The sequence below is a fragment of the Schistocerca piceifrons genome, chromosome 4 (assembly GCF_021461385.2).
Source record: "Schistocerca piceifrons isolate TAMUIC-IGC-003096 chromosome 4, iqSchPice1.1, whole genome shotgun sequence".
Taxonomy (NCBI): Eukaryota; Metazoa; Arthropoda; class Insecta; order Orthoptera; family Acrididae; genus Schistocerca; species Schistocerca piceifrons.
The window spans coordinates 46247883-46273564 of NC_060141.1; the positions used below are offsets into that span (position 1 = coordinate 46247883).

General features: G+C 44.1%; 1 protein-coding gene across 1 annotated transcript in view; it reads right to left on the reverse strand.

Moving 5' to 3' along the window:
- Window positions 1-23874, reverse strand: part of LOC124795582 (leucine-rich repeats and immunoglobulin-like domains protein 1) — a 538114-nt gene extending 514240 nt beyond the window's left edge. The window contains exons 1-2 of the mRNA XM_047259654.1: window positions 23449-23874; window positions 23003-23123 (exon numbers count right to left, since the gene is read on the reverse strand). Coding sequence (XP_047115610.1) covers window positions 23003-23123; window positions 23449-23874 — 547 coding nt within the window. The remainder of the gene's footprint in view (window positions 1-23002; window positions 23124-23448) is intronic.
- Window positions 23875-25682: the final 1808 nt, after the last annotated feature.

A 25682-nucleotide genomic window follows, 5' to 3' on the forward strand; every position in this document is an offset into this window, starting at 1 on the left:
AGCGAGGAACTCTGAATATGAAGACCTATAGGGAAAGAATTTTAAGGAGCGAGCTCGCAGGCCGGCGCAGAAAATTTATTGCCCGAAAGGATGTCTCTCTGTGTAAATGCAACCGAAGTAATTCCATTTCGGATAACGGTAGCGGGTACTGTTGTACTGAGTGCTTTCAGGTATGCCATTAGGAATGGCTGAGTTGCTTAACAGCTTGTGTAGATATCCGATTAGATAAACTGCGGTTTCCCTCACAGCTTATTTATCAGAATCCAGCGCTTCTTAGAATGGGTCTCGTACTGGAACCTACTGAGTTGGGGCTTTCACCAAACATTTAATGCAGGCACCACAGCATGCTCACTCTAATACAATTTCTGAACTTGCGTATGAGTAGTGAATGTTAAAAATGTGTATATAATTTATGTCTTAAGTTAGAAATAATATATGAGTGATAACACAATATTTTTTGAACTGGTTTTAATTTTAAATACGCTGACGAAAAGAAAACAGCAGTACCCAAAAATAATTAATATAGAGTAAAAAAATTTCGGGAATACATTTGTCTATGTAAGACACATAACTGATTATCGTTGCACGATCACAAGTTAAAGTAAGCGCGAGACGAACCATTGCAAATGTGAAATACTGTACATTAATAACCGGTGTAACAGATAGAATGTTGAAAGCAAGTATAGAAACGTGCCGCATTGTGTAGTGCAGATGCCGAATGTCAGTTTATGGGATGGAGTTCCATGCCAGTTGCACTTGTTCGATCACTACGGGCTCGGTTAATGCTGTTGTGACGCTGGATTGTCCGATGATGTCCCCTATGTGCTCGATTGGAGACAGATTTGGTGATCGAACTGGCCAAGGCAACATGCCGAAACTCAGTAGAGTACGTTGGATTACGACAGAGTTACGTGGGTGAACGTTATCCTGTTAAGAAACGCCCCCTGAAATGCGGTTCCTGAATGGCAACACAAGTCGAATGACCAGACTGAAGTACACATTTGCAGTCCGGTTGAATGGGATAACCGCGAAGGTGCTTCTGCTGTCGTACGAAATAGCATCCCGCACCATAGCTCCAGGTGCAGTTCCAGTGTGTCTAGCACGCAGACAGGTTGGATCCAGGGCCTCAACTGGACTGCTCCTAACCAACACGGCTATGACTGGCAACAAGGAAGCACCAGTTGTCGTTAGGAAACACAACAGGCCTCCACCCTGCCCTCCAATGGGCTCTCCATTGACACCACTAAATTTCCCAATGGCGGTGGTGAGGGGTCAATGAAATGCACGCTATAGGGCGTCTGGCTAAAACCTGTATTTGAAGTAACGGATTTGTAACAGTTTGCTGCGTCACTGTGGTGGCAGCTGCTGCTCAAATCGCTGCTGCAGATGTAGTGCGGCGAGTCAGAACCATACGCTGCACACGATGGTCTTCCCTCTCAGTAATGTCACGTGCCTGTCTAGAACCCGACCATCTTGCGAGCGTACATTCTCGTGGCCACCGCTGCCAGCAATCATGTACAGTGGTTACGTTCCTACCAGGTGTTTCTGCAGTACAGTAGAAGGAACATCCAGCTTCTCGTAGTACACGAACTCTGTGAGGTGTTGTTAATGGTGTCTTTGACGTTTTAAAGGCATTCTTGGCTAACACCAACTCACTACGTCCAATCTCAAAGGTAACTAATGCTCACGACCGTTGTAGCGTGTATTTGAAGCAAACCATATTTGCATTTTCGTAGGGGCGCTACTAGCGTCACTCTTATGTGACTGGCGCGAAATTTGAACGGAAATCATCTTTCAGGTGCACTTTATGTCACCCAACTCCTTCTAGATGTTGTGATTTTTTTACTGTCGCTGTATATAGCATTTGATTTCATTTTGATCAGTATTTGAGGGCAATTTATTATAACTCTCTTACAATAAACGTTGGCCAGTTGGTTCAAAAGTTGCCCAACACTGTAATGTGACATATGTCACTAGGACAGACTGGATTATTAGCGAAAGGCAATAGCGGCAGCCAGTATCAAGCAAACTAAAAAGAGCTGGGGGGGGGGAGGGGCACAGTAAGCTGGACTTAGCTGTTAATGCTTGCGAGACGGGACGTGGCTTTTGCATCGAATGGGTGAGGAGCCCTGCCTCCAGAACAGCAGGTGGTTATGTTTCTGTGACTGATTTTGGGTCGCAAGTGACCGCATTATTCAGCTGTAACGGCTCTGATTACTTCGCGAATCCATCGCGACATGAAATGCTTTGACGAGTGAGATCGTAAAAGAACTTCACAGCTTTCATGGAAAGTTGGCTTGATACACATTGTTTCATCAATTACTCATGAAATACGAGGGACACTTTGAGTCTGCAGCTGTGAATTTTCGCTGCCATCTAGTTTACTGAGATAACTGAGTATTGCCACTACTGCAGCTATAGTCTAGTGAATGGAGTAACGAATTTCAAAGGTATTCCTTGTGTCGCTTAGCTCATTTGATACAATCAACTGCTGCTGCATTCATCTATTTATATTACAGTTAAAAAGTCTGTAAAGAACTTATAAACTTAGAGTTTTTGAATAGAAACTCTTTTTCAGTGGTCTGCGATTGGTCTGCATTGGATTGATGGGCCGACAATTAATTCAGGTAAGTCCTACCATATATTTATGTTCCCCTTGAAAGGCGTCTTTTTAAGCCACCTACCGTGCAATTATTACGTGCAATGATTAACTAGGCTGCATTTACTTTGGCACATGCGTTTCTTCTACCTGCTTAACTTATAGTCATGCCCGGCAGAAGAATAGTGTAGGCAGCCAACTTTATTGATTTTATTTCCTTTCTGTCTCATATCAGCATCATATGTTACCCAGTATCCGTAATCCTAACCGTGGATATGATGTATGAATGTGTAGATGACTAGAATTACGTGTGCGATTATAGAATCGGAACAGCCTTCTTGATTCTAATTGCAAAGGAACGAAAACTTTGAATTTAGTTTCCAAAGCGGGGCTGTGTGGTGTGACCGGGCCGGAGAGAACGATTTGTCCGAATCTTTTTAAAAGGTATGTCTTGCGATTGGCCAGTCAGACCAACGCGCACGCAGTGGAAATTTCCACTGAAGTCCTGTTCAGGTTTTGTACGAGAGGCTTGAGCAACAGGCGCTGGCGTTTTCAGCACACACTCAACTGGACACATGGCCTTTTGCCACAGTATATTTTCTTAGTGACAGTCTGCCGTTCGCCCCTACTCATGGACGTTGCACCAGACCACAGGGTCTGCAAAGTTTTAGAAATTTTCTGTGTGAGTGAGTGGAAGTCAGACAGTGCGGGAATGTATCGTGGTGTTTTCGAGTACGCTTAGAAAAAAAAAATTGGCAGCAATCACTATTAGTCATTAGGTTTCATAATGTAGCTAATCACTGCAGTAATTACATTCAGTTATCAAGAGAGTTACAGAGCTAACTTCTGCATCTATCAATGTTATCAGTTTTGGTAAGAGGTCTTGACATCATTATGCAGCCACATTAAAATTTCTCCGTTGTGAAGTATAGAATTTCTTCAGCTGAATGAATGGTCACAAGTGAGGTTTAACGATTACAGCTTGCAGTTTGTAGGAATTATTGGGATTTGGCTTAATACGGTGAACTTATCTTCTAGTGACTTTCGTTCCCACCTAAACCGAGTTTCTCAGTTATAGTGCATTTATAAATGCACCCCCACCCATCTTTCCCAATCGGAGACGCGTCAGTACGCCTCTACAGGGAAGGACCGGGCTAATGGCCACTCAACCTCATTCTTTAATGCACATCTGAACAACAGTTTATTAAAATTACAAAATTCCACATAATTCATCAAATTAGCAAACTGAAAAGGATGACCTCAAAAGAGGGTGGTTGCCAATGTCCAAATTAGGAGCACAGAACAGAAAAGACTTAGATTTTTAAAAATTCATCAAATATACTTCACGCCAGTGAGCATTTGAGAGTAAAATTACATAATCTGAACAGTGTAGACCTTCAAATAAAATCAAGCAACACTTAAAACGTTCTAGTCGTGAGTAGAATTATTTACATGAATTCTCAGTAACACCAAACGGAACCTTAACTGGGCACATACAGTAACATTTATGTAAATATGAAGAATGTTTTAATAAAATATACATACAATAGGAATAAGAAATTTGAGGAATAAACTTTTACAGATTAGTCTGTGCAATCTCCTGGTTCGCAAGCGGTTCGCATCGGGCGGTAGAAATCATGGCACTCCACAAGAACAGGGCCATGTAGCCCAGAGTAGCTGGTTCTAAAATATACACAAAGCTGTTACTATAAACACAATAAAATGAACACACGCAATACAGCGTGGCAACAAACAGCTGAATCCCACGCTTTGAGGATTAGATTTATGAATTAGCTACTCGCCTCGCTTCAGTACCAGTCAGTTTCACGATATAAGAAGGGACTAGCAAAAGTTCCTGGCACCAGGTGATGTAATAGTGCACTGCAATAACTTATCACAATTTTTCTGCATTTGCAAGAAGTAGAAAATTTTTAGTTGCAAAACCTGCACTGCCGGCTTTAATAAAGTAATCTCAGTAGTTGCTCAGGAACCCAGCTTGGACCAACTCCATACGGAGCACCCGCAAAGAACGCAGGTGGAGCGTTAAAAGTCACACCAAAACTGTACACTGCCCATAACGGCAAAGTTTACTGAATATAAGGTCATATATCCTTATTCTCTCACTCAAGGACCAACACATTAAACAGCAGGCATTTACAGAACGAAATTTTCACTCTGCAGCGGAATGTGGGCTGACATGAAACGTCTAGAAGATTAAAACTGTGTGCCGAACCGAGACCCGAACTCGGGACCTTTGCTAATCGCAGTAGAACACTTGCCTATGAAAGGCAAAGGTCCCGAGTTCGGGTATCGGTTCGGCACACAGTTTTAATGTGCCAGAAAATTTCAGCAAGCATTTAATTAGAAGGAAGCTTTACCACGGGAGGCTGAGCCTTATAAAAAAAAATATAAATTGATTTAAATAGCGAGATGATAGTTAGCGGGTATCGGATTCTCTCACACGTCTGCCGAGTTAACGAGCGTTACCCAAGGCAGCGTGCGTTTCCAGACACTCGGCTGGTATAAAGTGTCGTAACTGCAGTTTGAACAGGGCCGGTGCACTGCTAAATGTAAGCAACTACTTCTCAAGCTTCTCACACGGCAATAATGAAGTGATGTAAAAAAGCAACTTGCGGCCCCGTGGCAACACGTAGAGTAGAACTAAGGCGCAGAATGCGGTTCGCAGGACCAGTCTTTAGGCTGCAGTAGAAATGGCCCCTCTCTTTCTGCTGTACCACCAGCTACCGCGGAACTCTCCGCATGTCCCACGAGCTGTCCCGTTACGCATCACCTGCCTCCTCGGTGGACTGTCTGTGAGAGAATCAACTGGCCAGAGACCTCTTAGAAGCCGCCCGTGGACGCCGTCTAGCCAAAGACAAGCGAGCACGAAAGACTGGCGCGACAGATCGATTCGCGACTCAGCTCACGATTCTCTAATGTCAAACTGCTCTGCTGAGAGAATAATATCAAGAGAGTTTCTTAAGAACTCACCCCAATCCCTGTCAACGGGTTGTTAGACGACGAATCGCCACGAACGGTACAGATCTAATGCGACAGATGGATGTCTGGTGATGGAAAGGGCGGAACATTAGTAGGTACATCAATCCGCGCTCGGAAATAGAAAGCAGTTCTTATCACCTGTGGACCGCCGCATGCACATTAGGCAGTGATAACTCACAAATTCACGGAACGGACTACTATGAGTATGCTCCCTGCTTGTTACTATTCGTGGTTTACTGTTGCTGTTAACATCCCTCATCCGTAGATACCTTTCAGTTTTCATATTGGAGATTTTGCGAATATTCTAAATAAAAGCAGTAATTAAAGAAAAGCAACATTTTTTGCCGACAAACTTTCTGTTATATACATATTTTGCGAAAAAATTTCTTTCTACTTATTGGTTCCTATCCTAGAAATGGTATGGACCAAACAAGTACTGGGCGTCCTAATTCAGGCGTATACTGAGGAAAGATATCTGTATGATCATCACGACCTGCTGTCGTTATAAGCTACGTAGGAGGTCTTTTATTTGTAAGAAAACGTGGATACAACATTATATGTGTGTTTTTGGAGTTTTGTATGTAGTGCCGTGCTATAATTGAGAAAACGTCACGTCTGAATTGATTGCATCTTTTGCTTCATTTCAGCAAGCCTGGAAAGAGAAACTGGCAATAGCCGGCGATAGAGACCGACCTCAAAACGACTGAACAAATTGATTGATTCTTACTTTCGACTAGGTGAAACTGCCTCATACTTTATTGTGTCACTGGAGCAAATTCCTTCAGTTATCTTCGACAGCAGCTTGTCAAAGTAATCCACGTCCATTCTCACAGAGTTCCGAAATTCCTACGGATCTTCGAGTCTAAATACCTTCGTTAACAGGGAATACGAGGTGCGACAATAAAGTAATGAGACTGATGTGAAAAAAAATGTTGCTTACTGTTTTAATGAAGTTTAGTGTTGTCTCCTTCAAAGTAATTCCCTTCTGATTGCACACACTTTTTCCAGCTCTTCTGCCGTTGATGGTAATATTTATGGAACTCATCTTCTGTGATATCCTCCTAGACCCTCGTCACACCTTTTTGGACATAAAGTGTTGTTTGAAAATGGTGTCCTTTGACCGCCGTTTTGACTCTTGGAAATAGAAAAAAGTCGCACGAAGCCATATCTTGTGAACAAGGTGGCTGTGGTAGTACTGAAATTTGATTTGAAGTTAAAAATTGCTATACTGACAGAGCAGTACGGGATGGAGCATTATCGTGATGCAGAATCCAATTATCAGCAATGTTGGCACGGACACAAAGAACTCTTTTACGAAGTCTTTCTAAAAATTTTTTGTAGTTATATTGGTTAACTGCTTGTCCAGGAGGCACGCACTCTTTATGAACAATTCGATAGGAATCAAAGAAGCACGCATTTCACTTTTGACTTTGACATGCGAGCTTTTTTTGGTTTGTGTGATCCCTTTGAGCACCATTGCGAACTTTGGCGTTTTGTCTCTGGATCGTACTGAAAAAACCAACTTTCGTCACCAGTGATAACACAGCTCAACAATTCTGGATTGATTTCCGTTTGCTCTAACAAATCGGCTGACTCATTTCCCAGTGTTCCTTGCTGTTGTGGTGTGAAATTTTTGGGGACCATTTTCGCACAGACCTTTCTCATACCAAGAACTTCAGTTATTATTACATGGACCGTTTCTCGATTGATGTTCAGTTCTTCTGCAATCATTTTCACGGATAATCTTCAATCAGATCGCAAGTTCATGCACCCTGGGCAAGCTGACATCCGTTCGTGAGGTTGATGGTCGTCCACTGCGGTCTTCATCGTCAACATTCGTTCTGCCTTCACTAAACATTTTATGCCAACGAAAAACTTGAGCTCTTGACATAACCTCCTCTCCAAAAGCCTTCTGAAGCTTACCGTAAGTTGTCGTCGCATTTTCACCCAATTTAACGCAAAAAGAAATGGCATACCGTTGCTCAATATTCTCCGGTTCCATTTCCGTGACGAGAGACACAAACACGGGTTAACTTATTACTGCACAACTGACGACTGAGCAGTTGCATCGATGTGCTGTTTGGACTAGAAGCAGCTTATAGACCAAGGTCAAAGATATCGTGCCTACGCAAGCCTGCAGGGCTGCCACATCTTGCAAGGAAAATCAGTCTCCTTACTTTACTGTCGCACCTCGTATATGTCGCTACTTAGTCCCTTCTTCCCAGGCATGACTGAAGCCAAAAACGTCTGGATTTTCGTCGTCGTTATTGTGCCGCAATCCTAAGGGCTACAGGTATTGCCAGGGCACTACCTCGAAAAAGAAGTGCATCCTCCATGCTCAAAATGTTGTATATGTATATTTAGATAACATCTTCTTGTACTACCAAGTGCCATATATAAAACAAGTAGTTCAGCCCATAATTCAGAACTAATAATTCAGTGACAGTTACATGAGAGAACAACAATTGCTTAATAAATAATAACCACAGAAGTAAAGAACAGTTAATATCTAGGAACCTTGAGCTGTCAGGAATTGTTAATTTGAATGAAGAAAACAAATGGTCCGCTTCGAGATTCGTGCGGTATTGTCGTCTAGTGCACGCCAGGGCTATATCCCGTTTATTGCCCAGTTGGGCGACGTGTACTAATCTGCATTTCCAAACATGTACGCTTAAGGCTGCTGCTGCATCAGTGCACACCTTAAGTGCATCGTATAATAGTCTCTCAAGAAACCAAATAATCATTAATATGAACCGCGAGACCGCTACTGTCGCAGGTTCGAATCCTGCCTCGGGCATGGATGTGTGTGATGTCCTTAGGTTAGTTTGGTTTAAGTAGATCTACGTTCTAGGGGACTGATGACCTCAGAAGTTAAGTCCCATAGTGCTCAGAGCCATTAATATGAATCATAATCAGATGAAATCGCATCTTTCAAATATTGCTAAAATTAGACGACAAGTCGCTGATGATTTACATCCTCCTTCAGGGAATATAGTTCTTTAGTTTTTTTTCCCACGTGCTTCCCAACATTCCTTTCCACCTCCCATATTGAGAACGTCTGCTCTTCCTGAGAAATGTCTTTTAAAATGACTAATGAAACAGATTCCCTGACCAGTCATGCTCAGATCGCTTCGCTAGATTCCGTTGCGCATCATCATATGTCTTGTTGTTGTTGTTGTGGTCTTCAGTCCTGAGACTGGTTTGATGCAGCTCTCCATGCTACTCTATCTTGTGCAAGCTTCTTCATCTCCCAGTACCTACTGCAACCTACATCCTTCTGAATCTGCTTAGTGTATTCATCTCTTGGTCTCCCTCTACGATTTTTACCCTCCACGCTGCCCTCCAATGCTAAATTGGTGATTCCTTGATGCCTCAGAACATGTCCTACCAACCGATCCCTACTCCTAGTCAAGTTGAGCCACAAACTCCTCCTCTCCCAAATTCTATTCAATACTTCCTCATTAGTTATGTGATCTACCCATCTAATCTTCAGCATTCTTCTGTAGCACCACGTTTAGAAAGCTTCTATTATCTTCTTGTCCAAAGTACTTATCGTCCATGTTTCACTTCCATACATGGCTACACTCCATACAAATACTTTCAGAAACGTCGTCCTGACACTTAAATCCATACTCCATGTTAACAAATTTCTCTTCTTCAGAAACGCTTTCCTTGATATTGACAGTCTAGATTTTATATCCTCTCTACTTCGATCATGATTTTGCTCCCCAAATAGCAAAACTCTTTTACTACGTTAAGTGTCTCATTTCCTAATCTAATTCCCTCAGCATCACCCGACTTAATTCGACTACATTCTATTATGCTAGTTTTGCTTTTTTTGATGTTCATCTTATATCCTCCTTTCAAGACACTGTCCATTCCGTTCAACTGCTCTTCCAAGTCCTTTGCTGTCTCTGACATCTGTCCTAATTCCTTTAAATTCTCGGACGAAATTTCATATAAATGCATTGCCTCTCTCGATAAGAAGAAGAGTGGCTTCACAAATATCGTGGTGTATGTAAGAGCATGTATCCCATATTTGAATGAAAATCCAAATCCAAATCAGATATACCATCGGATGGCAGATAGCAAGTACCGGGTGATCAAAAAGTGGGTATAAATTTGAAAACTTAATAAACCACGGAATAATGTAGATACAGAGGTAAAAATTGACACACATGCTTGGAATGATATGGGGTTTTATTAGAACAAAAAAAAGTTCATAAAATGACCGACAGATGGCGTTGGACAGCAAAACGTCAGTGACTGCGCATGACATTCGTGTATAAAAGGAGCTGTAATGAGAGAGAGAATCAGATGCGCCAGCAGTCGCAGCATGTTGACGTTACCTAAAAAGGCGCTTTTAGTGAAGCTGTATTATCGTAATGGGGAATGTACTAGTTCAGCGTTACGATCCTATCGCCACAGGAAGGGGATTCGAACGGGTAAAGGTCCGTTGACAAATGCAGCTGTGACGAGAATGATTTGGAAGCTCGCAGCCACGGGTTGTTTAGACGATAGACCCCTTAGTGGCCGACCGAGCACAAGGCGTAATGCTGATGAGACAGTGCAGAAAGAAATGGAGACTGAAGTCAGTGCTCGTGCAGTCGCAAGTCGCACCGGCATTCCATACACTACTGTTTAGTTGGCACGTAGGCGTACCCTCCGATGCTATCCGTACAAAATCCATCGGCATCATGAACTGTTACCTGGCGATTTAGTGAAGCAGAGGGCATTTGCGGTGTGGGCGTTACAAAACATGACGGAAGATGACGATTGATTGAGTAACGTGTTGTGGACCGACGAAGCTCATTTCACGCTCCGAGGTCTGTCAACGCCCGCAACTGCAGAATTTGGGCTACAGAAAATCCTAGAACTGTCGTGGAAACTCCATTGCACGACGAGAAAGTCACGGTATGGGTTGGATTTACCATATCTACCGTTATCGGGCCTTTTTTCTTCGAGGAAATGCGTGATTCTGGTTTTGTAACGGCTACCGTGACGGGTGAGAGGTACGCCGATATGTTACAGAATCGCATCATCCCCAGCCTGGCTGATAAATACCTGCTGGAACGTACGATGTTTATGCAGGATGGCGCTCCACCCCATATCGCTAGACGCGTAAAAGATCTCTTGCGCGCGTCGTTTGTTGATGATCGTGTGCTCAGCCGCCACTTTCGTCATGCTCGGCCTCCCAGGTCCCCAGACCTCAGTCAGTGCGATTATTGGTTTTGGGGTTACCTGGAGTGACAAGTGCATCGTGATCGACCGACATCTCTAGGGATGCTGAAAGACAACATCCGACGCCAATGCCTCACCATAACTGCGGACATGCTTTACAGTGCTGTTCACAACATTATTCCTCGACTACAGCAATTGTTGAGGAATTATGGTTGACATATTGAGCATTCCCTGTAAAGAACATCTTCTTTGCTTTGTCTTACTTTGTTATGCTAATTATTGCTATTCTGATCAGATGAAGCGTCATCTGTCGGACATTTTTTGAAAATTTGTATTTTTTTATTTTTCATTTTTTTTTTTTTTTTTTTTTTTTTTTGTTCTAATGAACCCCATGTCATTCCAAGCATGTGTGTCAGTTTGTACCTCTCTATCTACATTATTCCGTGATTTATTCAGTTTTCAAATTTATACTGACTTTTTGATCACCCGGTATACATTGTGGAAAGGATAACGAGCGTCTTTTACCATTTGAAGATATGTTTGCCGAAAAGGGTCTCTGGACCGATTTCCATGGAAAACAAGTTCCTCGCACGCGTACAATACGCAAGCAGGAACCGTTATGAAACTGACAATAGTCGGCGACCACAAGGGGAAATTTGGGTCTGTAATTGTCGCTAATCTGGTAGGGAGCGAGACGTCCGGACCGCAGGGCGTTTTGAGGACGCTTAATTAAGAGGCTGAAGCGAGCGCCGGGTAAGCGGGCAGAAACGGGACCGAGTGTGGAAAAATTATTCCGCGGCGCGAAGGCTGGCACCGACTCGAGAAAAGCCGCTTAGTTGGAACCAGGTTTCGCGGCGCAGCGGCGGCGGCGGTGGCGGCCAGCTCACAACAGCCGCTGTTTTCTTGTAATAAGGCGCACGGCGCGGACACGGCCGCAGGGGTGGGTGAGTGCGGCAGATACCGAGGGAAAACTAAACGCGCCAGGTGCCGGGCCACGGCGCTAGCCACCCTCTAGGCAGGAGTGGAGATCTCCAACTTTCCGCGTCGCCTATTTATATTCCATACAGGTCGTGCAGTCAGGTCGGTGTGGATACGAAGAAAGGACAGGCCCGTTTTTTCGACTTACTGAGTGACTCCATTGCCACGTATATGTTGTTGTTGTTGTGGTCTTCAGTCCTGAGACTGGTTTGATGCAGCTCTCCATGCTACTCTATCCTGTGCAAGCTTTTTCATCTCCCAGTACCTACTGCAACCTACATCCTTCTGAATCTGCTTAGTGTATTCATCTCTTGGTCTCCCTCTACGATTTTTACCCTCCACGCTGCCCTCCAATACTAAATTGGTGATCCCTTGACGCCTCAGAACATGTCCTACCAACCGATCCCTTCTTCTGGTCAAGTTGTGCCACAAACTTCTCTTCTCCCCAATCCTATTCAATACTTCCTCATTAGTTATGTGATCTACCCATCTAATCTTCAGCATTCTTCTGTAGCACCACATTTCGAAAGCTTCTATTCTCTTCTTGTCCAAACTATTTATCGTCCATGTTTCACTTCCATACATGGCTACACTCCATACGAATACTTTCAGAAATGACTTCCTGACACTTAAATCTATACTGGATGTCAACAAATTTCTCTTCTTCAGAAACGCTTTCCTTGCCATTGCCAGCCTACATTTTATATCCTCTCTACTTCGACCATCATCAGTTATTTTGCTCCCCAAATAGCAAAACTCCTTTACTACTTTAAGTGCCTCATTTCCTAATCTAATTCCCTCAGCATCACCCGAATTAATTAGACTACATTCCATTATCCTTGTTTTGCTTTTGTTGATGTTCATCTTATATCCTCCTTTCAAGACACTGTCCATTCCATTCAACTGCTCTTCCAAGTCCTTTGCTGTCTCTGACAGAATTACAATGTCATCGGCGAACCTCAAAGTTTTTATTTCTTCTCCATGAATTTTAATACCTACTCCGAATTTTTCTTTTGTTTCCTTTACTGCTTGCTCAATATACAGATTGAACAACATCGGGGAGAGGCTACAACCCTATCTTACTCCCTTCCCAACCACTGCTTCCCTTTTATGTCCCTCGACTCTTATAACTGCCATCTGGTTTCTGTACAAATTGTAAATAGCCTTTCGCTCCCTGTATTTTACCCCATGAACCATGGACCTTGCCGTTGGTGGGGAGGCTTGCGTGCCTCAGCGATACAGATAGCCGTACCGTAGGTGCAACCACAACGGAGGGGTATCTGTTGAGAGGCCAGACAAACGTGTGGTTCCTGAAGAGGGGCAGCAGCCTTTTCAGTAGTTGCAAGGGCAACAGTCTGGATGATTGACTGATCTGGCCTTGTAACAATAACCAAAACAGCCTTGCTGTGCTGGTACTGCGAACGGCTGAAAGCAAGGGGAAACTACAGCCGTAATTTTTCCCGAGGGCATGCAGCTTTACTGTATGATTACATGATGATGGCGTCCTCTTGGGTAAAATATTCCGGAGGTAAAATAGTCCCCCATTCGGATCTCCGGGCGGGGACTACTCAAGAGGATGTCGTTTTCAGGAGAAAGAAAACTGGCATTCTACGGATCGGAGCGTGGAATGTCAGATCCCTTAATCGGGCAGGTAGGTTAGAAAATTTAAAAAGGGAAATGGATAGGTTGAAGTTAGATATCGTGGGAATTAGTGAAGTTCGGTGGCAGGAGGAACAAGACTTCTGGTCAGGTGACTACAGGGTTATAAACACAAAATCAAATAGGGGTAATGCAGGAGTAGGTTTAATAATGAATAGGAAAATAGGAATGCGGGTAAGCTACTACAAACAGCATAGTGAACGCATTATTGTGGCCAAGATAGATACGAAGCCCACGCCTACTACAGTAGTACAAGTTTATATGCCAACTAGCTCTGCAGATGACGAAGAAATTGAAGAAATGTATGATGAAATAAAAGAAATTATTCAGATTGTGAAGGGAGACGAAAATTTAATAGTCATGGGTCACTGGAATTCGAGTGTAGGAAAAGGGAGAGAAGGAAACATAGTAGGTGAATATGGATTGTGGGACAGAAATGAAAGAGGAAGCCGCCTGGTCGAATTTTGCACAGAGCACAACATAATCATAACTAACACTTGGTTTAAGAATCATGAAAGAAGGTTGTATACATGGAAGAACCCTGGAGATACTAAAAGGTATCAGATAGATTATATAATGTATTTAGGAACCAGGTTTTAAATTGTAAGACATTTCCAGGGGCAGATGTGGACTCTGACCACAATCTGTTGGTTATGACCTGTAGATTAAAACTGAAGAAACTGCAAAACGGTGGGAATTTAAGGAGATGGGACCTGGATAAACTAAAAGAACCAGAGGTTGTACAGAGATTCAGGGAGAGCATAAGGGAGCAATTGACAGGAATGGGGGAAATAAATACAGTAGAAGAAGAATGGGTAGCTTTGAGGGATGAAGTAGTGAAGGCAGCAGAGGATCAAGTAGGTAAAAAGACGAGGGCTGGTAGAAATCCTTGGGTAACAGAAGAAATATTGAATTTAATTGATGAAAGGAGAAAATATAAAAATGCAGTAAGTGAAACAGGCAAAAAGGAATACAAACGTCTCAAAAATGAGATCGACAGGAAGTGCAAAATGGCTAAGCAGTGATGGCTAGAGGACAAATGTAAGGATGTAGAGGCTTATCTCAGTAGGGGTAAGATAGATACCGCCTACAGGAAAATTAAAGAGACCTTTGGAGATAAGAGAACGACTTGTATGAATATCAAGAGCTCAGATGGAAACCCAGTTCTAAGCAAAGAAGGGAAAGCAGAAAGGTGGAAGGAGTATATAGAGGGTCTATACAAGGGCGATGTACTTGAGGACAATATTATGGAAATAGAAGAGGGTGTAGATGAAGATGAAATGGGAGATGAAATGGGAGAATGAGTACGTATATGATACGCTCCAATACCGCACGAAACTTAAGCAGCTAGCACTGACCTTGAATACCACCCGCCATCTTGAAATATGTTACAAAATACTCAGTTTGAATTTTTGTAGCTAGTTTTACCCTGAGTTTGGGTCAATTTTCAGGTATGCTTCGCTGCTAACGCTGTCTAACACCGAAATCCTAAAGACCGGGCAGTACTTTCACTAGGGCAGCGGGTGTTTTCATTTTGACGTTTCCGAAAGTGACGGATTGACAAGTTTCGATCAAGAAGTCTGCTTTATTAACGCATCACTGTATAATGAGTTTCATCTTGTAGACGTACACATGCAAGCCAATGTGTTTGCTGTCTTAATACTATGAAATTAACTTGTAAGTAGGCTGTTTAGGTTTTTATGTTGGTAACGTCACGTAGCGCTCTGTATGAAAATCACTGACTGTGCTGAATGCAGTCTGTGGCTGGTTTGCATTGTTGGAATATTTACCATTGTAGTGTTGGGCAGTTGGATGTGAACAGCGAGTAGAGTTGCGCAGTTGGAGGTGAGCCGCCAGTAGTGGTGGATGTGGGGAGAGAGATGCCATAATTTTGAGAGCGGACGATCTGGACGTGTGTCCATCAGAATGAGTAAAGTTGTAATACTGGATATCATGATATATATATATATATATATATATATATATATATATATATATATATATATATGGCGACTTTTGAATATTATTAGGGTAAATACATTGTTTGTTCTCTATCAAAATCTTTCATTTGCTAACTATGCCTATCAGTGGTTAGTGCCTTCAGTAGTTAGAATCTTTTATTTAGCTGGCAGTATTGGCGCTCGCTGTATTGCAATAGTTCGAGTAACGGAGATTTTTGTGAGGTGAGTGATTCATGAAAGGTATAGGTTATTGTTAGTCAGGGCCATTCTTTTGTAGAGATTATTGAAAGTCAGATTGTGTTGCGCTAAAAATATTGTGTCTCAGTTTAGTGATGATCAGAATAAGTAAAGAGAGAAATGTCTGAGTACGTTCAGTTTTAGTCAGCTGTCTCTGTATCAAATAGCGTAGAGGTTTACCAGCACAGTAATTCATGAATTTTTCTAAGAGGATGTTTCAAACTGTCAAGAAGAAATGACTTCAAAACCTAACTAGCAACGAATAAATTTATATTTGTATTTAAGAGGAGTCTAAGCTGACGAGGGTGTCGATGAAAACTGCATACATCAGCAAATTACAGGCTTTCGATTTACGTTACGGCTGTAAATAGTACGAAAGATTGCAGAATAGTGCGTGGTGTGGGGAAGAAAATTTGTTTCTCAGTTTTCAGTGTAGCAAAACAGCAAAAAGGCTCGGATGCGCATCGTGGAAGACTTTTTACAAGCTAGATAGCCTAGTGTGAGTGATTATAACAACGAGGGTTGCCAAGAAAGTAATACAAATTGTTCAAATGGCTCTAAGCGCTATGGGACTGAGGTCATCAGTCCCCTAGACATAGAACTACCTAAACCTAACTCACCTAAGGAAATCACACACATCCGTGTCCGAGGCAGGATTCGAACCTGAGACCTTAGCAGCAGCGCGGTGCTGGACTTAAGTGCCTAGAGCCGCTCGGCCACAGCGGCCGGCAAAGTAATTCACCGCATTTGCTTTTCTTCAACAAACACACCTGACAGGATGGTGTTTTTCTTCAACAAACACACACGAATGGTGTTTTACCTATACACCTTAATTTTCCAAGTATTCTCCATCCTGTTCTACGGCCTTCGTCCAGTGAGAAACAAGGGCGTGTATGCTTTGTCAGTAGGATCCTTGTCCTGGTGGTGGAGCCAGTGAATTACTGTGTGACTCACAGCCTCATCGTCCACGAAATGTCTTCCACGAAGCCGTGCGGGATTAGCCGAGCGGTGTAAGGCGCTGCACTCATGGACTGTGCGGCTGGTCCCGGCGGAGGTTCGAGTCCTCCCTCGGGCATGTGTGTGTGTCTGTTTGTCCCTAGGAAATTTTAGGTTAAGTAGTGTGCAAGATTAGGGACTGATGACCTTAGCAGTTAAGTCCCATAAGCTTTCACACACATTAGAACATTTCTTTCTTCCTCGAATGGCCCAACAAGTGGAAGTGCGAGGGGGCTAGGTCAGGGCTGTAGGTTGGATGGAGTAACAGTGTCCAACCCTGTTTTGCGATGAGTTCAGCAGTTCTCAGACATTGGTGGGGCCGAGCGTTATTATGTTGCAGCCTTGTAGTTTCTAATGCAACCATTATCAATCACGTCTGTAATCTCCTGGACTGCTGTAGAGCCGAAGTCACCGGAAGCGCGTCTTGAGTTTTGTTGAAGTGTTGCCACATGGTTGTGACTTAATGGTACCACCTCTTGGCAATACATCAGTGAGAATGACATCTGCCACAGTCCCAGAACACGGTGATCATGGCCTTACCGGCGGAAGCAATTGCTTTGAATTTTTTCTTCTGTGGGGAGCGGGAATGGCGCCGTTCCATCGACTGTCGTTTTGTTTCGGGTTCAAAATAGTGAACCGACGTTTCATCACCTGTCACAATCCGGGACAAGAAGGTCTCCCCCCTCAGCTTTGGACAGTTGCAACAAAGCAAGACAAATGTTTTTTCTGTGCGATTTGTGATCCACCGTTAAACACCGCGGGTCCCACCTTTCACACACTTTTAAATATCCAAGAGTGCGGGTAATTGCATCCACACTTACATTGCTGATTGGCAGATGCAACGTTAACTGCAGAGTCGTAATGCGTCTGTCCTCGTGAATGACATCAGCTCGCTGCAACATGGCACGTGTGACAGCCGTGGATGGTCTCCCAGAAAGCTGCAAATCGTTGGGCTCCACCAAACCGCCTTCTGATGGCCTCACCCTCCGTGCCCAGCGCCTGACTGTACTTCTGTCGACAGCAGATGCTCCATAGACTTTGCACAAGCGTTTGTGAATATTCCCCACAGTTTCTTTCTCTGCAGTGAGAAATTCAATGACGGCACGTTGCTTGTAACGTATATCAGCTACAGACGCCACTTTGAGACTGCTCTTGAGCTACGCTACATGTCGGAAGTGACGAAAGCTTGGTGCGCGCACTCAGGAAACTTCAATAATACATGCGTAACGTTTTCGCATTCATAGCATTGTTTTCGGAGGAGAAAAAAAAATGCGGTGCGTTACTTTCTGGGCAACCCTAGTAGTTTCAAATGCAATATCAATAACGTCTGTATATACACTCCTGGAAATTGAAATAAGAACACCGTGAATTCATTGTCCCAGGAAGGGGAAACTTTATTGACACATTCCTGGGGTCAGATACATCACATGATCACACTGACAGAACCACAGGCACATAGACACAGGCAACAGAGCATGCACAATGTCGGCACTAGTACAGTGTATATCCACCTATCGCAGCAATGCAGGCTGCTATTCTCCCATGGAGACGTTCGTAGAGATGCTGGATGTAGTCCTGTGGAACGGCTTGCCATGCCATTTCCACCTGGCGCCGCAGTTGGACCAGCGTTCGTACTGGACGTGCAGACCGCGTGAGACGACGCTTCATCCAGTCCCAAACATGCTCAATGGGGGACCGATCCGGAGATCTTGCTGGCCAGGGTAGTTGACTTACACCTTCTAGAGCACGTTGGGTGGCACGGGATACATGCGGACGTGCATTGTCCTGTTGGAACAGCAAGTTCCCTTGCCGGTCTAGGAATGGTAGAACGATGGGTTCGATGACGATTTGGATGTACCGTGCACTATTCAGTGTCCCCTCGACGATCACCAGTGGTGTACGGCCAGTGTAGGAGATCGCTCCCCACACCATGATGCCGGGTGTTGGCCCTGTGTGCCTCGGTCGTATGCAGTCCTGATTGTTGCGCTCACCTGCACGGCGCCAAACACGCATACGACCATCATTGGCACCAAGGCAGAAGCGACTCTCATCGCTGAAGACGACACGTCTCCATTCGTCCCTCCATTCACGCCTGTCGCGACACCACTGGAGGCGGGCTGCACGATGTTGGGGCGTGAGCGGAAGACGGCCTAACGGTGCGCGGGACCGTAGCCCAGCTTCATGGAGACGGTTGCGAATGGTCCTCGCCGATACCCCAGGAGCAACAGTGTCCCTAATTTGCTGGGAAGTGGCGGTGCGGTCCCCTACGGCACTGCGTAGGATCCTACGTTCTTGGTGTGCATCCGTGCGTCGCTGCGGTCCGGTCCCAGGTCGACGGGCACGTGCACCTTCCGCCGACCACTGGCGACAACATCGATGTACTGTGGAGACCTCACGCCCCACGTGTTGAGCAATTCGGCGGTACGTCCACCCGGCCTCCCGCATGCCCACTATATGCCCTCGCTCAAAGTCCGTCAACTGCACATACGGTTCAAGTCCACGATGTCGCGGCATGCTACCAGTGTTAAAGACTGCGATGGAGCTCCGTATGCCACGGCAAACTGGCTGACACTGACGGCGGCGGTGCACAAATGCTGCGCAGCTAGCGCCATTCGACGGCCAACACCGCGGTTCCTGGTGTGTCCGCTGTGCCGTGCGTGTGATCATTGCTTGTACAGCCCTCTCGCAGTGTCCGGAGCAAGTATGGTCGGTCTGACACACCGGTGTCAATGTGTTCCTTTTTCCATTTCCTGGAGTGTAAAATGATCAGAAACTGATAGAATGAGATCATTCTTGTTTCTTTTTGGAGGGAGATGGGAGAGAGGACAGAGAGTTTAATTGTCCGCAGGGGTCACAGATGTGATAATCACAAGTGGATGAATCGTGGATACCCACTACCATGGATGACCATCGTCGGCGAATATGACGGCGACCTCGGGAGAGGTCCCGTTCTCCAAATGTTCTGGATTTCACAGCGGCGTTGTTGCTAACACCATGGGGTGAGGAGCTATCGGTCGCATCTTCAGGTCACGGCTAGTAGTGACTGAACGATCTCAGACAACACAGCCGTACGTCAGGAACACCTGTGTCCTCACACGTTACCTCGCATGTGATAGTATCGTGCTGCCATTTATCCACAGGACAATGCTCGACCACACATGGCACGTTTCCCTATGAACTGCCTCCGTGATGAAGTACTCGCATGGGCAGCAAGATCCCCCGATATGACTATGATACTCGTAGATCGTTTGTGGAACCATCTTGGACTCAGCTCCGTCCCAGTGCCTGTATCTAGGATGTCAAGAGCCAGTCACAACAGGTGTGCGGCAGCTTGCCTCAACAGAGGATAGAACGGCTTTATGACACACTTTCCAACTGAATCAGTGCATGCATACAGGCCAGAGCTGTCACCACGCCATAGTGTTCACTGCCATTGTCTTTGTACGGTTGACTGAGTTTTATAAACACTGAAATGGCAACATGCACCCTGTCAACCCATAAACTCCATGTCATTTCTTCGTATATTCTTGGTGTTTCACTTTTTTTGCAAACTCCATTTGGCCAAGTGTGCGGGCGTAGATACATCTTGTCTCGGCTTTGCTCGATCCTTGTCGGAAGTGGTCGGTACAGTGGGACATTTAATTTAGTATTGCGGTGAGGCACTTTTCAGTCGATACAGCTCTCTTCAGTTCGATAGAATCGCTGCGTCAGCGTTGTTTATCCTCCACTGCTGGTCCATGGTGCCGTTTTCGCAATTGGATGCTGTCTAGTGAACTATCGTCAGAACACTTTAAAAATAAATAGAAACAACAGAATAGAGGGGTGATAAATCTCATTGTGTACTATCCAGTCGCATAACCGACAGATACTGCAAATTTACTATGAAATGACATTACAATAGCATGCAGAAATAATTTACAGGTTTTGTTCACAATGAACAAGCAAAATATTACAAAGATCAACAGATAGGGTTTATTGTTCTGAACATCAAGAAGCACCTTGTGCAAAATTTGAAGGCGTGGAACTGGTGAAGAAATAGTTGGTACAGTAGTAAAGTTTCTGAAGTCTAACCGATTATTCCACTGTTGGTTCCATCGGTTTTCGGTGGCGCTGACCGAAGAGTGTAGAGACTCTATACATTACTGAAAAGTACATTGGTGAAGTCAAGGGGCATGCCGGGAAAGATTTTTGGATTTAAAACCCACTGTTGTTGAATCATGGAGAAAAAAGTGGTGTAGGAACGAAAATTAGAACATGCAGAATGGATTTCAGACCTCGCATTTCATGTGGACTTGACTGCGCACTGCCAACGTTAAGATACTGCAAAGTGAGAAACAACTTACGAGTATTTATGACTTGACGGGGGTGCATTGAAAAAGAACATCGCACATTAGAAGGCACATCTTCTGATGAACACAGTCCAGTTACCTAAGTTCACAGGCGTTAAAGGAAACTTGAGTTGTGAGAACTCATTGTTTCGTAAAAGTTTTGAGGACACTGCCAATGTTACATCTGTTTACGAGCTGTTTTCGCGATCATTTGCCGTTGCAGTGGAAAGGGCTCCAATGTGTGCGCAGAGATAACTCTTTGATCTGCAAGGTAGTTCCCATTTTTAAGTCAAATCCTTAAAACACTCCAAGATGTCTACTTAGCTTTTCTCAGGTAGAGCTTTCACGTCTCCATAATGAGGTAGAAATAATGCTACAATATTTAGAACATCAAATGTGTGTGAAAGACCTTTTTTCGATTATGAAACTAAGTGAATCAGTATTACGTGGCAACCTGAGTGCGAAAAATCTGTGAAATTGGCTACATCTGTCCGTATGCCGATAGTTTGTTACAGATAAGGATTAAATTACCCTTTGAGTGCAGCGAAAATAATTAAATAAAACTAAAAAGTTATTATTTTTTTTTTGTCATCTGTGTAGTTGAGAAACTGCTGCTTGAATGCAGCGCGTTCACAGTTTCCCCCTGTTCCCTCTCCTCGTGGTCATTTAATGTGGCGTAGCTATAGGCGCCCTGCAACGAACTGGTGACGTCACACTAGTCGTCTTGGCCACCACACTTAGCGAACGCTCAGCTCCGTACAGCGCCAAAGGGATATCACTATGTAGCGAGCCAACTAAAGGCCTTAAATTTCTAGTGTGTTATCGATAGCTTATGTGCATTTAAATGAACAGTCAAGAATTATTAAACTCGTCTCAAACACGAGAGTAGTTCGGAAAGTAAGAACCATTCAGTTATAAAAAAGGAACCGAGTACCAATAACGAAAGCGATTTATTTCACAAAAATCTGCAACACTTACACTACTTTTCAATACAGCCCCCATAATTTTCGAGGCATCTGACATGGCATGGTATAAGTTTATGTATTCCTTCATCATATAATGTTGTCACCTGCTGCCCCAAGAAGTTTAGGCTTCCACCATGTGCAAACTTTATAAAACCCCAGTTTTTCACAAACAACCTTATAAATTACTGTTCGTGAAATCTATGGAAATTGATGATGAATAGCAATAATCGTAAGCCTACCGTTTTTATTAATCATTTCTTCGACTGAAATAACCAGTACGTCAGAAACCACAGACGGACGCCCACTTCGTTCTTCGCCATGCAGTTGATCAAGCCTTTCCTTAAACTGTCAGACCTATCTTCTCACCATTGAAGCACGCATTGCATTTTCTCTGTAGACCTCGCAGATTTGTCGATGAATGTCACTTGGTTTAACGTTCTTAGCATTCAGGAAACGAATCGCGGATCTCAGTTCACACGCCACGGGATTTTCGATAACGATATCGTTATAAAAAATCACTAAGAAAGACTCACAACACAATCGAGCTCGAAATGGCATCATTTCGTTCTGCCTGAACCACAGATACTACGATGGTATTGGTTAAGAACAGTCTTGGTTGCAATTTTAGTTTTTTAGTTTTCAACGACGCGTTTCGCCTTATTTAGGCATCTTAAGGTTATCTTAATTTTGTATTTCTTAGAAAAATCCTTTAGTCAGTGTAGCCAAAGGGCCTCGTCTAATTGATCAGGCCAACATCGGCTTCGTTAAACTCAATAAACGAAGGCGATGTTGGCCTCATATATTCGACGATGCCCTTTGGCTACACTGACTAAAGGATTCTTCTAAGAAATACCAAATTAAGATAAGCTGAAGATGCCTAAATCAGGCGAAACGCGTCGTTGAAAAATAAAAAAATAAAATTGCAACAAAGACTGTTTTTAACCGATACTGTTAAGCACTGATTTGCTATAGGTCACATATGGATTGGAAGAATTTCTACAGATACTACTGTGGATGAGTGGAACTTTGACGGTAGCAGTGCAGAGGAGAAAAATCGAAACGGAACTTACTTTGCAAACTGCCCTCGTAGTTACTTACTCTCCACTGGAGACGGCTGCTGGCACCCCTTAGACCTGCAATGTGACGTGCCGTGGTGTAAATGCCACCGTATCTCTTTCCCGATGGCCGCGTGTACCAGTGACGAAAGCGTGCAGCGAGGCTGAGAGGTACAGCACTCGCGCCAAGGCTCTGCCCGCGAGCCGGATTCCTGGCCGTCACTGATGTACAGTATTTTGCTGAGTGTGTAAGGTTTGACGAATCATGCAAGCTGGAGGTCACGAGTCGAACCTTTTTTCCACATGCGGAAACCCACTGGTAAGCGGACGTTTACGAGGTCTGAGTCAGCAGAAACAGGTGGCTGGAGTTGGTGGGTTTGTGGTGTGGCGCCGCTGCCGGTGGCTAGGCGTCGGCGAGGCGGGGGCGACGACGGCTCCTCACCTCGGCTGTTGTAGGTGCCCGTGACGTGCTATCGATTATTCAGTTACCTGTTCCGGCGGCAGACAGCCTGCAACGTGACGCGAGCCAATAACGCCGCCTGGCCCTCCGATCGGGCCGTCACAGCTCGTAATGGTGCCACCTTTCTGCTGCCTTGGCGGCATCTCAGCTCTGAACGCGTAGACAGACGGGGCCGCGCCGCTGAAAGCGGCCGCCAGGCCAGCGAGGCTAATTAGAGACGCCCTAAATGGTGAGCGTAGGAGGAGCTGCTCGAGCTTATAGGGCTCAGGACGGCCGCCTCGAATTACGAGAGCAGCCTTAGCAACGCGTACTAATCGTATCTTGCGTCTTGCACGAATGTCAGGAGGCGATTCGCTGACGTAAATCACTGTATGCAAGAATGCAGGGTTCCACGGCCGGTATTTGGGGTACTGCTGATATATGAAAAAGCAAGACGGCAGAGAAGTAACCCTCATGTTGGTTTCGGTATGTGGATGATACTTTGGTTATATGACTTCATGGAGAAAAAATGCTCTCGGAATTTCTAACTATTCTGAATAAAATTAATTTAACATTAATTGGGAATAATACCTAACTATCAGTTTAATAAATAATTGTTACAAAGTACTGATACAGTTTCTTGACAGAAGAATCTAAAAACTGGGTATCAGTCGACATCGGGCCAGATCAGTTTTGATTCCAGAGAAATGTAGGAACATCCGAGGAAATACTGATCCTATGACTTAGCTTAGGAGATACGTTAAGGAAAGGCATACCTACGTTTATAGCATTTGTAGACTTAGAGAAACCTTTTTGGAGTACTCTCTTTGAAATTCTTAAGGTAGAAGGGGTAAAATACAGGAAGTGAAAGGCTTTTTTCAACTTGTACAGAAACCAAAGTCGAGAGGCATGAAAGTGAAGCAATGGTTGACAAGGGAGTGAGGCAGGGTTATAGCCTGTCCCCACTGTTATTCAATGTGTACATAGAGCAAGGAGTATATGAACTCAAGGATAAATTTGGAGAACGAGTTAAAGTTCAGGAAAGAGAAATAAAAACTTTGAAGTTCGCCAATGACATTGTAATTCTCTCAGAGACAGGAAAAGACTTGGAAGGACAGCTGAACGGAATGGACAGTGCCTTGAAAGGTGGACATAAAATGAATATCAAAAAAGTAAAACAATGATAATGCAATGCAGTCGAACTAAATCAGATGATGCTGAGAGTATTAGATTACGAAACGAGGCAAACAAAGCAGTAGACGAGTTTCGCTATACGAGCAGCAATATAGGTGATGTTCGGTGAAATAGAGGGGATATAAAATGTAGACTGGCAAAGAGAATAACTTCTGAAGAAGACAAATTTGTCAGCATAGAATGTGGGGTAAGTGCCAGGAAGTCTTTTCTGAAATAATTGTGTGGAGTTCGGCCATGTATGTACGTGAAAAATGAACAACGAAAAGGTTTAGACAAGAATGGAATAGAAGTTTCTGAAATGTGAATGCTGAAGATTAACTGGGTGGATCAGTTAACTAATGAGGAGGTACTGACTGGAATTTAGGAAGAGCAGAAATTTGTGGTGAAACTTTAGAAGAAGTAATGTTGATAGGACGCGTTCTGAGACATCAAGAGATCAACGATTTAGTACTGGAGGGAAGTGTGAGGGTAAAAATTGAAGAGGGAGACGAAGACGTGAGTACAGTGAACAGAATCAGAAGAATTTACGTTGAAGTAGTTATTCGGAGATGAAGAGGCATGCACAGGGTAGAGTAGCTTGGAGAGCTGCATCAAACCAGTCTTCAGACTGAAGGCCGCAACAACAATATAACACTTCAGTACGGAAAAAAAGGAAGAACATTTAATACAATTTTTGGATGTACAGGTGAGAAGTGTCAGTCTTCCCTGGCCTGTCTGTCCTCATTTTTTCTTTTTCTGATATGCAGATGTAATCAATAATTCGACAACGCACGTTCCGATCGATCGAATCTTCCTCCGATTTAATGACAGAGTAACAGCACTGACTGTAAGGTCAGATCATCTTCTGCTCTAATTAACCATATGGGCTTCCGCAGAGATTTGATTCTGCCTGTGAAACACAGTTCCGGTAAGTGATGAAATAGGGTACGCAGCTTGCGACGCGGCAGACCCCATAGGCCCGAAAGGATTCTGTGCACCACAGAAGGCTTGGCAGAACGCATTTACGGCTTTCCCAAGCTAGGAAAGAACACTGGTAGCCTCACATTCCGGTAAGTTTGTACCGCAGCAAATCTTTCCAGCAGAGGAGCGA